This window comes from Parasteatoda tepidariorum, chromosome 11 (assembly GCF_982258835.1).
Source record: "Parasteatoda tepidariorum strain Cologne lab strain chromosome 11, Ptep-v5.0, whole genome shotgun sequence".
NCBI lineage: Eukaryota > Metazoa > Arthropoda > Arachnida > Araneae > Theridiidae > Parasteatoda > Parasteatoda tepidariorum.
In genome coordinates, this window is record NC_141765.1 from 27,133,988 (window position 1) to 27,146,319 (window position 12,332).

At 27.6% G+C, this 12,332-nt stretch overlaps 1 protein-coding gene across 1 annotated transcript in view; it reads left to right on the forward strand.

The window, feature by feature from the left end:
- The window catches only part of LOC107442359 (ras-related protein Rab-22A), a 50,366-nt gene that overhangs the window by 33,697 nt on the left and 4,337 nt on the right, over positions 1 to 12,332 (forward strand). Inside the window, exons 4-5 of the mRNA XM_016055909.4 lie at positions 5,047 to 5,140; positions 10,872 to 11,027. Coding sequence (XP_015911395.1) covers positions 5,047 to 5,140; positions 10,872 to 11,027 — 250 coding nt within the window. The remainder of the gene's footprint in view (positions 1 to 5,046; positions 5,141 to 10,871; positions 11,028 to 12,332) is intronic.

Sequence of the window (12,332 nt, forward strand, 5' to 3'; positions counted from 1 at the left end):
AACTAACCCGCATTTGTGTTACATAAAGAGAAAAACTGCGAAACCTTCCCATGTTTAGCCTGACGGCAAGGAGACTCTAATCCATGATTCGTTTACCATTGAGGATATTTTCAGCCAGCATTGTGGTCAATGCGAATTCGTGTCAACCAACCATATATGGGATTTGAACCTGGGTCACCTCATTGGGAGGCGATCTCTTTACCACTTGAGCCACCCTGGCTTACACAATGGGTTTTTGGCGACGGTCTGAGAAACATCCCAGAGGATTATCCGAAAATATGCCATTACAATTTTGATGCTTAGCAGAGGAAATGGTTCCTACGCTTTGGTAGCACAACGCTCTGCGTGCGAAACCAAGCACTTAACGGTAGACAAGTTTAACGAGGAATGATACCTCGCATCTTTGGATTCTTCACAGGTTGATCAAAGTGGGCACCCACCCGCACACTGACTGCAGCCAGTGATACTTGACTTCGGTGATCTACAGGGAGCCACGTCTTATTTATGATCAGTCCACCGTGTAACTATAGATAGGGATGACTAAGATAAGATGTTTTAAGTTTAAAGTATCAAATTCAAATTTTTATAATTTTGTTAAAAAGCCAAATTAAAAGAAATTGTTTCAGTTATTTTTTCTTATCATATTAAACTACAAAACAAGAAAAAATTTTCATTCATATCAATCTCTTTTTTTTCTAACTGTCATTATAATCTGGTGACGAATACAATTAGTCTATCTCTATTTTTTAATGTCGAAAAAGTTGGGTTTTGTCCGTCAAAAAATGTTTGAAATAACTCTTATTTGTTATGTTTGGGCTTATTACTTAACATATTTCATAATATGCTTTTCTAACCTTTTCAAATCATTACGGTTAAATTTAAATTAAAATCTGGATAAATAAATTTGAATTTTACAAATCAACTACTTTCCTTCAAATGACGCTTTATTTCTCCCTGGACAGACAAAATGCTTAAAGATAAACAATTTTCCAAAGTTTTCTAACGTTTCCTCATATTGATAAAAGTGATAAAACATTTCTTTTTGTTTAAATTTATTGGATTCAATAAAAATGTCACCTCATTTTATTGACTATTGTAGACGATTTACAACTAACTAAGAAATTTATTGTTGATTTTGCTAAATTTACTTTAAACTCAGACTGCGCTGTTCAAATAATTTTTAAAACTATTGACGCCGCAGTACTACAATCGAGATTTTTTCATCATTTGTTTGTTTAGTTTCGAAATATTTTAATAACCTATTTGTTCGGATTAAAATGTCATAAATTATTTCTGCTATTACTCTGTTCAAGGCTTTACTTATCATAAGTGTCAAACTGATTAAATGGATTTACAATTCCTTTTGTTAAAAATTTGGCTTTAATGTTTACAATTATTGTTTTATACTATAAAATAATAGTTCTTTTTAAGTTTTAAAACTACATTAAATTTGACAGAAAAATATTTTGTTTAATGTTTACTTTTTTGTTCTATCTAAAATTATGTGAAATTTAACATCTTAAATTCCAAAACAGCTGAAAACATTTTAATATCATTTGATGCTGATTGAATTTTCCCTTTATTTAAGCGTGAGTAATCAGTGCACATAAATTTTTGTTTATTCAAATACATTTTAGAAAATTCTGGAATAAAATAATTATGTGTGATAATCAATTGTCTACATAGTCTTGTTTATGGAGATATTGTCACTAAAGTTTACACGTAATTGCCTTGAACACTTGGCAATTATGAATTATATGAAAATGCATGCGTTGGATTTGAATATACTTGACAAATATAAAAAACCTGCTTTGGAGTAATGTATATTCTTATTAGACAATGTTTATCATATTAAATTATATTATCAATTTATTATTAATATAATGGTAGACATCTTGTTAAATACTGTTCGATAATTCATTTTCTGTTCAGGAAAAGAGATATATCTTTATTTCGTACAATATAGATTTTTTTTAAAATACGCTTTCTCGTAATCAGTGCAAAATAGATAAAATTCCTTGTACTTCAATATTCAATGTTCTAATATTCTATGCTAGAAAGTGTTTAGAAAATTTGTTTCATTATGAACGCCTTTAATTAATATTTTTGAAATCATTGTGAAAGATTAAGCAAACTTTATATACACAAATCATGAAAAACCATTGAACTTTTCTAGTGGAACGGAAATTTATTCGCATTTCATTTGGGACAGCTTGTAAGCTTCTTTCCATATTAAATTAGTTTAATATTATTTTAACCCTCTTTGAGCTTGCAGACCTCAATAATTCATTGAGAAAAAAATAGTTTCGTCAAAACGACCAGAATATGATCAAATGTATCGTGTTTCTGGTTTTATGGGAGCACCAAAAAACACGGAATTTTTTACCGAAGCGCTTTGGTAATAATTTTGGTAATTTGGTAAAAATAACAATAAAATATAATTTAATAACAAGTGATAAAATTTAGTAGATGTGATAAAATTTTGTAATTTTATCATGATTTTATAGAGCATAGCTTAAAAACCATTTTTTTGGTGAAAATATACTTTCCAGTTTTGCATTTTTTATTAAATGTGTAGTAATAAGAACTATAATTTTGAAAACCAGAATTTCCCGTAAACAGTTACAATATGAGCGGAAAGATTATCAAATAAATGGTTTAAATACCTTATATTACGTTTTTGTAACCAGGATTATGGTTGTTTCACCTAAAATTTAATTACCATACAGTGCGGTAGTTTTACCAGAATTTTTTTTGATATTAAAATTGGTGCGATAAAATTCTGGTTGTTTAACCATATTAGGTGAAAGCAGCTAACAAACTGTTTTTCTCACAATTAACAGTTTGAATACCATCTTATTTATGGTTATTTGACTGTTTTATTTGAATATGAGAAAATAACAGTTAAATAAATTGTTATTTAACCATTTTTTCCCGAGGAATTTTTTAACAGTGCAAAGCATTGTGTAATATAGTTTGCGAAGTAATGCAATATGGTTCAACTTGGCAACATTTTATGGTTGAAGCAAACTTTTGACGAAATTAGGGTTCAACGCTTTATAAAGTTCCTAACAGTATATTGTATTTAACATTCATCAAACTTTATTCTCCGAAGAAGGTAAGACGATCATTGTATTATCAAATTTGGTTCTTCTCATGAAATTTTTATATTTTTAATAAAATCGTTATAACAATAAAAGTTGGCAATTTACAGCTTCAGACTTATTTACACGAACCATAAAGCTATCGTTATTCTAATTCTGACTACATGCCGATTTAAATTGGTCATCATATTTTCCGTATGGCTAGCCATGCAAATTATGGGGAACTGTTAAAAAAATGTCAAAGTTCTCATGTACTCAGTCTCAAGTGCTAAAAAAGGGAGTAAAATCTCATGAATAATTTTTGAATTACAAATGTTATGTAGATTAAATTTAAGGTTTAAAAAAATAAGAGGATCATTATTATCATCAAAATAAGAATTATACTATATTAATTCTATACGAAACATATGATGATATGTACGGAACTTGTAATTTTTTAAGGTGATTTTTCTTTCAATATTTTATCCCATTCTCTACCTAACACACTTTTTAAACATATTAGTTAGACTATAATGTATATTTTTTTATAAAAAGAAATTTAATAAGATATACAGCTTTTAGAGCTCCACATGAACTCGGGTATTAGGGCCCTTTAGCCCATGATGAAACGGTTATGTAAAAATGAAATATTTTATTATAATTGAAATATTTTAAAAACTTTATTGAAAAAGCATTCATTATACATTTTCAATTTTTTAAAGGAATTTTTCTTCATACTGAATAAAAATGTTTTCATACTGAATAAAAATGTTGTAAATAACAAAAGCTTTAAATTTTTTTCTCGAACTTTTCCCGTGCTAGAGAACTTAGTTGTTAAAATCAATTTACTGTACAATATAAGCAAACCACAAATAAATAAAGTATTAATTTGTAAAATTTTTTTATGATTTATCCCAATTTAGAATCTTAATTTATAGTTTTATTATTAAATTTTAAACTTTTAAATTAAAAATCACATTTCAACTATTTCAATGTAATTTTTAACAAAAATAAATTCAGTGAGTTATTTTATTTTATTCTGAACACCATCTTTAGGAAGCTTAAACATGCAACAGTTTCTAAAATGAATGGATAAGAAATTAATTGCAAAGAAATTAGTAATTTTATTAAATAGTTTGAAAAGCCAAGAAATTAAGGAAAAACTTATATACATATTTGAAGCACAAATTTAAAATATGTTATATTAACTCAATATGATGGCGTACGCTGAAGATCTCGGTTTTCCGTAATTTTATAGCCAGCCGTGTTTCGAAAAGTTCTACAGATAACGGAACTAATACTACTAGAATAGCCCTGCTACTAGAACGCATGTTGAGAAAACTTAAAGTTTAGAGCTCTATATGATAATTGCAGTTAGAAATTTTAGAACTTGTTGAACCACAATATTGTGCAAATTTGCTGCATCCTTAATACGGTACGAAATTAAATCTTATAATCATGTTTAATATTAGACAATTTAATTACGATAAAAAGAACTGGCTCCTTGAACGCAGCATTCGCAAAATACATTTTACCGTAAAAACCATTTTTACAGTAAAATTGCAAACCGTAATTTATACAGTAATATTTTTCTAATTGCAATGATTGGTGATTTTACAGTAATTGGTCACTGTAAAAATTATGGTATGTTAAGTTTTTTGTTCAGGAAAGTTTTACTGCAAAAAGTACAGGTACCGTGAGTGCCGGAACCTTTTTACCGTAATTTTATCCAGAATTTTTTGCGGTGAAGAAGTGAAAGTATTAGTATGGGCGCCTTTTAAATAATACAACTGTTCATTCATTACATAAAAAAAAATAATTCGTAAAAACAAAATGAATTAAAATTATTGTCGATAAAGGAATTTAAACTCTAAATTTTTTTCCTTGAAATGAATTTAAATGTATATTTATTGTGTTTTTAGACTGAAATGCATATTATAATGCTAAACATTAATGATTTTAGGGTCCTATATTTTATAAAGCCACAAGAGCAGCCATGTGTGTTTTTGATATCACATCCAGAGAATCATTTTATGATTTACAAGCTTGGGTCATCAGTAAGTGTGTATTTTATTAATTAAAATATTTTAATTCGAACAATCGTGAGTATTTTATTCGTGAGTATTTACCTTTCTTAATTTTATTCATAAAGAACTATTTCTAATATTCATAATATTTATTCACAAAGAAAGATAATTATTCATACGGAGCTATATAACTCATATTTATAAAAAATATATGATAAATATTTATCTCGAAAAGTGCTTCTTCATTATTTTCATAATACATTCATAATACAGTGCTCCATAAAGCCCACTTACTGCAATGTGGTATATTTAATTGCTTTGCTTTAAGTACTATAATATGCATTGTCAAGCCTAATGCCTTTCTATAATAAGCCAAAGCAATATACAGTATTTAAAATGCCTTTTCAGCGAAAGGTCGCAGAAAGAAAATATGTAATGAAAGTATGAATAATTTTATTCTGAAAGAGCTATCTCATATTCATAAAAGATATAAGATAAGTATTTATCTCAAAAAGTGCTTCCTCCCTATTCTAATAATTCATAATACAATGCTCCATAAAATCCATTTACTGCAATGTGGTATATTTAATTGCTTTGCTTTAAGTACTGTAATATGCATTGTCAAGCGTAATGCCTTTCTATAATAAGCTAAAGCAATATACAGTATTTAAAATGCCTTTTCAGCGAAAGGTCATGGAAATAAAATGTGTACTTTTTATAATTTGAAAGAACGAAATATTTTGAATAACGCAATTACAAAGTTATTAATTTCTTGATGTTAATTACGGATGCTTTTTACGAATTATATAGCATAGGCAGTGATAAGAATCAAATTCGTAATAATTAAACTTTGTAATCTTGACTAGTTTTTTTAAAAATGCACTTAGACTTAAAATCTATTATTGAAACATATCATTCAATTAATTTTGTTAAAAAATGCGTTCTTGTAATGCATTTTGATTATATTGTGAACAATAATCTGCGTATTTCGTCAAAATGAATATTTTTCCACTTAAAGTATAAAACACTGTCATTCCTTAAAAAAATAATAGTACCGTAATATTGATGTATGCTAATATTGCTGATATTTAAAAAAAAGTTTATTTTTTGAAAACTGTTGTTTTATTATAATTTTAATGAAACATGATCAAAGGCAAAGTCTCTGACTTGAGAAACAAATAAATCAATGATTAAATTAATATAAATATATATATATATATATATATATATATATATATATATATATATATATATATATATATATATATATATATATATATATATATATATATATATATATATAGAATATAAGGAAAAGATTAAGACAAAATTGAATTCTGTTTATATTGACTACTGTAAATATTACTGTATTGTGTTCATCAGTTTAAAATTTTTATACCCCCTCCCCTCATATTCTCAGACGTATGTAACAACAAGACGTATATTATATTGACCACAAAGAAATAAGCAGATTTCCATATTTAAATGATTTTAATAACGCATTCAAAAATGAACAGTTCATATTTTATAATTAACAAACTTTGATATCTGAAATAATAAAAAAGACGAAGCTATTTTGCCATTTTTAGATGCTTTATGCGAATAACATTACATGTCATAGATTGTATGCGTCATCCTTAATGAAAATTTCACGACTTGATCCAAAACTATCTGGGCGATTCCACGAAAAGTGGTCCTGAGTGACTAAATTTTTAAAATTATCATAAAATCAAAAATGACACAATTTCGGAATCTAGAAGATGTACATTTTTTAATAGTTAAGATAGTTTTTTGAATTACAAAAAATATTTATGTGAATTCTAACAAAAGGTGGAACACTATGAATTTTAACAGGAGTTCTCTTCTCTGTTATGTTATATTCCAATGGAGTTCTTAAAATATTAAAGAGCAATAAAATAGGTTTTAGTAATAAATATAACTATTTTACTCTTTTATCATTGTTTAATGTATTTTTTTAATTTGGCCTAAATTTTTTTGCTTGTTTGAAAGTCGATTAATCAAGATAGTCTAATTTCCCAGTAACACACGTAACATAATTTTGCATTTTTTTCTGTAAAAACTTTAGTAAAAAAGAAAATTTAAAAATTTTTTGTTTTATAAATTAAGAAGGCAAGATATGCAACGGAAAAAATTCTCGAATTAAAACTGCCAATAGTTAAAATTTTATAATTAATTTTATTCAAGGTAACACACGTAACGAAAAGTTACGCGCGATACTGTTATGTGTGTTAGAGGTACTTATACACTTTAATTATTTATTTATTTTCATTAAAAGATTTAAATCATGTTCGGACATTTTTTATAACCGCCGCGCAACTTCAATGCCACAAATACGGAATTGTAAGATTGTGGTTTTTTGTAAAATCAGGTCGGTATAAGCATTAATAAAAAAACAGCATAATAAGACGATAGTTTTGAAACTTTTGGAAATTGTTTTCCCAAACTTCTATTTGTTATACGTTTATGTTTAAGTAGAATATTTTGACTGCATTTGCTAGATTATTATAAAATGGATAAGCTTAAAATAGTGTCCTTATCTGGATTTAAAGGAATAAGAAGATGAAGAAAAAAAGAAAAGAGCATAAGATTCTGCACTTCAAAGGAAAGAAAATAAGGAAATAAAGAAAGTTAGACTTGAATTTTCAAAACAGATTGATAATGATGTAAAAGGTTCACCACCAAGTATTTCAGATGAACTTAATTATTAATAAATGGATTTTCTTCAAAAGCTTATACTATGCTTGTATTGAAACAAGAGCTGGTTCTCTGGATTATTACGGGGAAAAACGGGCAATAAAACGAAAGAACTATCTAAGAATGTTTCTAAGAGAGGCTTATACTGATTTTTGTCAGTTGCATCCTAAGCATTGTTTAATTTTCCATATTTAGTGCTTTATGACTAAAAAATTTATTGCTACTGTAAAACTTAGAATCAAAACAAATATCATGAAATTTTTATTCTTTAACTGGAAGGCTAAAATTAAGTTTATGACAATACATGGTGATGGTAGAAGTATTTATGTATATAAAGTAAAAGAAATTTTGGATCTAATTGTTGGAAGGGTGCTTCTGATACTTACAAAAATTTCTCATTGCTTGTTATAGGTTTCTAACCATCATTTATTGTAGTTTGGTAACGATGAGAAAAAGATGACAATAGCTCACAATAAAAGATATATAATGGCAAATGTGCAAGAAGAATGTTTTGAAATAACTCTTGAAAATTGGACTAACTTTCAATAATACGTAAGAGTTAAAAGAATCCGAGGTGATACGTTCCAAACAAACATATCTAGCATTAAAACCAGGGAAATTCAAGTTGACTTTGCAGTGGCATATTCCTTTGAATATTAAAACGAATTTCAATCAGCATTATGCTATCCAGCCACAGTTCCGTTATTCACAGCAGCTGTTGTCTTAGACGATACTCTCCTAAAGAGTTTAAAATAGAGTCCTTTACAATATTTTCCTAAGGCAAAGACAAAGGTGAAACAATGTCTACACTTTTATTTTAAGACTGTTTAAAAACGATTTTACTTCAGATGATGAGCTAACAGAAACCTTCTGTAGTAATAAGTCAAGTTAAGAATTTAAAAATAAATATATGGTTGAATTATTTCATATTTTGTCAATCAAAATATAAAAAAAGAAATTAATTTGGAAATATTTTACGATATCACATGCAGAAGTTCCTTCTATGGCATAGGTGTGTAGTTCAAAATCATGAAAGCGAAGCAAAAAGCAAAGTTATTTATATCATCGTGTTGTTATACAAAAAAATTTCTTTGCTATCCAGTGTTGTTTGCAAAGCTAACCAATCAACTCATGCCTAATACAACAGTATTATATATTAGCTAAAAGGAAATAAAGATATTAATTGAAAAGATCAGTACATGGCAACGGTAATATAAAGCATAAAATCTATGCATAAGTATCGTTAGATACATGAATAAAATGTATAGATGCACATTGTGGCACACAAATAGTCAGTAAGTCTATTTCTGTTCCTTTCTGATCAGAAGTGCGCCTATAACTGAAATTAAAACAACATATGCTCTATCTCGGGAACATTATTGACGCAAATGCACATGCTTGTAAACTTAAAATGCAATATTTGCATAAAATAATTGGAAAATATGCATATTTTTGTTTCCAAACAGAAATGATTTTGAAGGAATAGATGTGCCTAAGATTTGCTATGTTTTACTCTCTAAACCAGTATAAAGAAGGGCTACAACCATCTTTCCAGACCATTAACTATTTTATTTGCTAAAATAAATTGTTTTTCTTCTGCTAAATTAAAAGAAATAAATGTTTTAGTGCAACATTTATGACTTCTCAGTTGAAATATTCACAGAGGGTAACACACGTAACGTTCAGTTAACACACGTAACGCATCAATTTCACCAAAATAAAGAAGTTTCTACTGTTGCAAGAAATTTTTAAAAATCACTAAACACAGCTTCGATATTGTATCTCTCTATAAAAGAAAATATCTTAATTTTTTGCCTTTATACTTCACAGAATTAAATGAATATATTCAAAGTTTCAAATATCTAGCATTATAAAGGGTAACACACGTAACAAAAGTTCAGAAATTTTTTTTTTCAACATCAAATTAATTTGCACCTTCAATCTTCGTTTTGAAAACTTACAACACATATAGATTTAACAACAAATTAAGAAAAACATAAAAAATATCTAACAAGTTTATTATAATAAGTGTTAAAGTTGAAATATGTCGTGTAAAAGTAACACACGTAACGAAAGAATCGCCCATCTATCATTCAAAATTTGGCAATTTTACAAATAAGCTGATTTTTCTTGAGTTGAAATGGCATTTTAACCATCATTATTTGAAAAGGGAACATTCCGAAAAACTTATCTGCTCTTGATACATGCATACAAAAATCTTTATATTTGGTAATCATGGAAACATGAAAGATTTTGTTTGCTTTTTCTGCCATATCATCATCATTAATAATGCAAATGATAAGTTTTTTCGCAAAAGAGTTGAAGTCATCTACACGCAGACAACTTTGTGCAAGTACACTTTTCTCTGCTATAAATATTTATTAGTTAGGCAATAGGTTTTAAAATAAATAATTGAAAATAGTTCGATTAAGTAATAGCATTTCCGAAGAAATAAAAGTAGCAGAAACAAAACTTCTGAACACTAGAAAAACTGAAATACCTATATTACCCAAAAGCAGTCAAAATGACTGCATTGTGAATGAATAACTAATGTATGAAGAAATTTGTTTGAAATTAGTTTTTAATATTTTTTATATTATTTTCAGTTATATAGCAAGTTATTAGTAAATATCAATAATGAAAATAATTATAAAAATCACAAAATTCTAAGAAATTGTGTCTTTATATACATCATTGTTTTTCTAATTGAAATTAAAAAGCAGTCAAAATGACTTCCTTGGGCAATCTAGTGTTAAGAATGATTTTAATAATGAATTCACACTTCTTTTAAGTATAAAGCCAAAATAACCAAGTCCTCCAAAAAGTGGCCATCGTGCGTTATTGCCAAAGGCGATTTTTTGTTTAGCTTTCCAAAGCCTTGATTATAAAATTTCTATAAAATATTTTCAAACGTTTAACTATCAAAATTTCTATAAAAGATTAGTTTTCCAAGCCTTAATAATAATTTCTTCAAAATATTTTCAAAAGATTATCTTTCTAAAGCCTACTTCATAAAATTTGTTTTCTGATAATTATTCTTTTTCAGGTGTTCAACAGAATGCAAACGATGAATGCATTTTTGTATTGGTGGGCAATAAAAGAGATCTTATAGGAAATAGAGAAATTTCCGAAAAAGAAGCTAAAAAATATGCAGAGTCTATTGGAGGCACATATTTTGAAATTTGTGCTAGTACTGGAGAAGGTAACATTTTCAATAATTATTCGGTTCAGTCAATAAATAACGAGTTAAAGGCTTATTCATAAATTTTATTTAATGAAAGTCAAATTTATAGTCTACAATTATTTAAGCATTTCACTTATTGGGACACTAATCATATAATGCCATGATCGCAAAATTATCATTGGCTGCTGTTTGGGCCAGTTGTTCAAGCGCACATTAACATCGCAGTTATAACTAATGTTCCTTAAGTGCACTTTTGAGATCATGAAAGGTGTGGAACTAACTTGGGGACAGATCTCGGCTATAAGGTGGATGGTTCAGGAATTCTCATTTGAATTTCTGAAAAAATAATTTTATTGTCTCGATTGTGCGTGGTCTAGCTTTGAGTTGTAATCAGATGACTTCACAAGAAAGTTTACAGGGACGTTTCGATTTGTTTGCGTTTTTGAGCTTTATAAACACATTTCCAAATGCTGCGATCATTGATGTTTGCGTCATAGCTTGAGGAAATCGACAATGCCCCTTGGCTATAGGACTCTCTATTACCATTGTTTTGAGAAACAGAATGAATGAATTGAACGACAATTGATCGGTCATCATCATTTCACCATTGTGTGCGGCCCTCTAGTTCGTAAATTCGTTATATCACACCAAAAACAACATTTCAGAAATGTTTCCAATTTTTCAGAATAACATAGTTTTGGTTACAGTGCCTCTGCCTCGTTAATTAGGAATGCATCTAATATATGAAGTCGAAATTATCAAACTTTAATCATTACATTGAATGTCTGTTAAAACTATTTATAATTGAGAAACATTAATTTCTTTACTTATTTGAAATGTCAAATTTACATAAAAACAAATATTAAAAGAATGAATATATTTCCAATTATTACTATGCAGCAATGATTTTATTAAAATTTTGGGGCCTGAAATAACTATTAAAATGACAAGGATCTTATGAAACTGCTAACCAACATTCATATTTTGATATGTTTTTTATTTTATCAGCAACTTTGAGTAAAGTATTCTTGAAAACATCAGAAAGGGATAAAGACATAAATTTGCTAAAAAAGTTTTTCTAAATTTGTTTTTTTTTTTAAATTCTTTTTTATTTCAAGATTTTTATCAAATGCCCATTTCAACCTAAAACTACAAAACTGCATTGGCAGAATTTGATTGAGAATTTGATCACTGTCGTATCGTAATAATATTTCAAATTTATTAATTTAATTTCCTTTCACTTGAAAGATATTCTTTCTCCAATCGATCAGTTACACTACTCTATATTTAGTTTGAATAAGACCGTGCCCATTTCCTTTTACA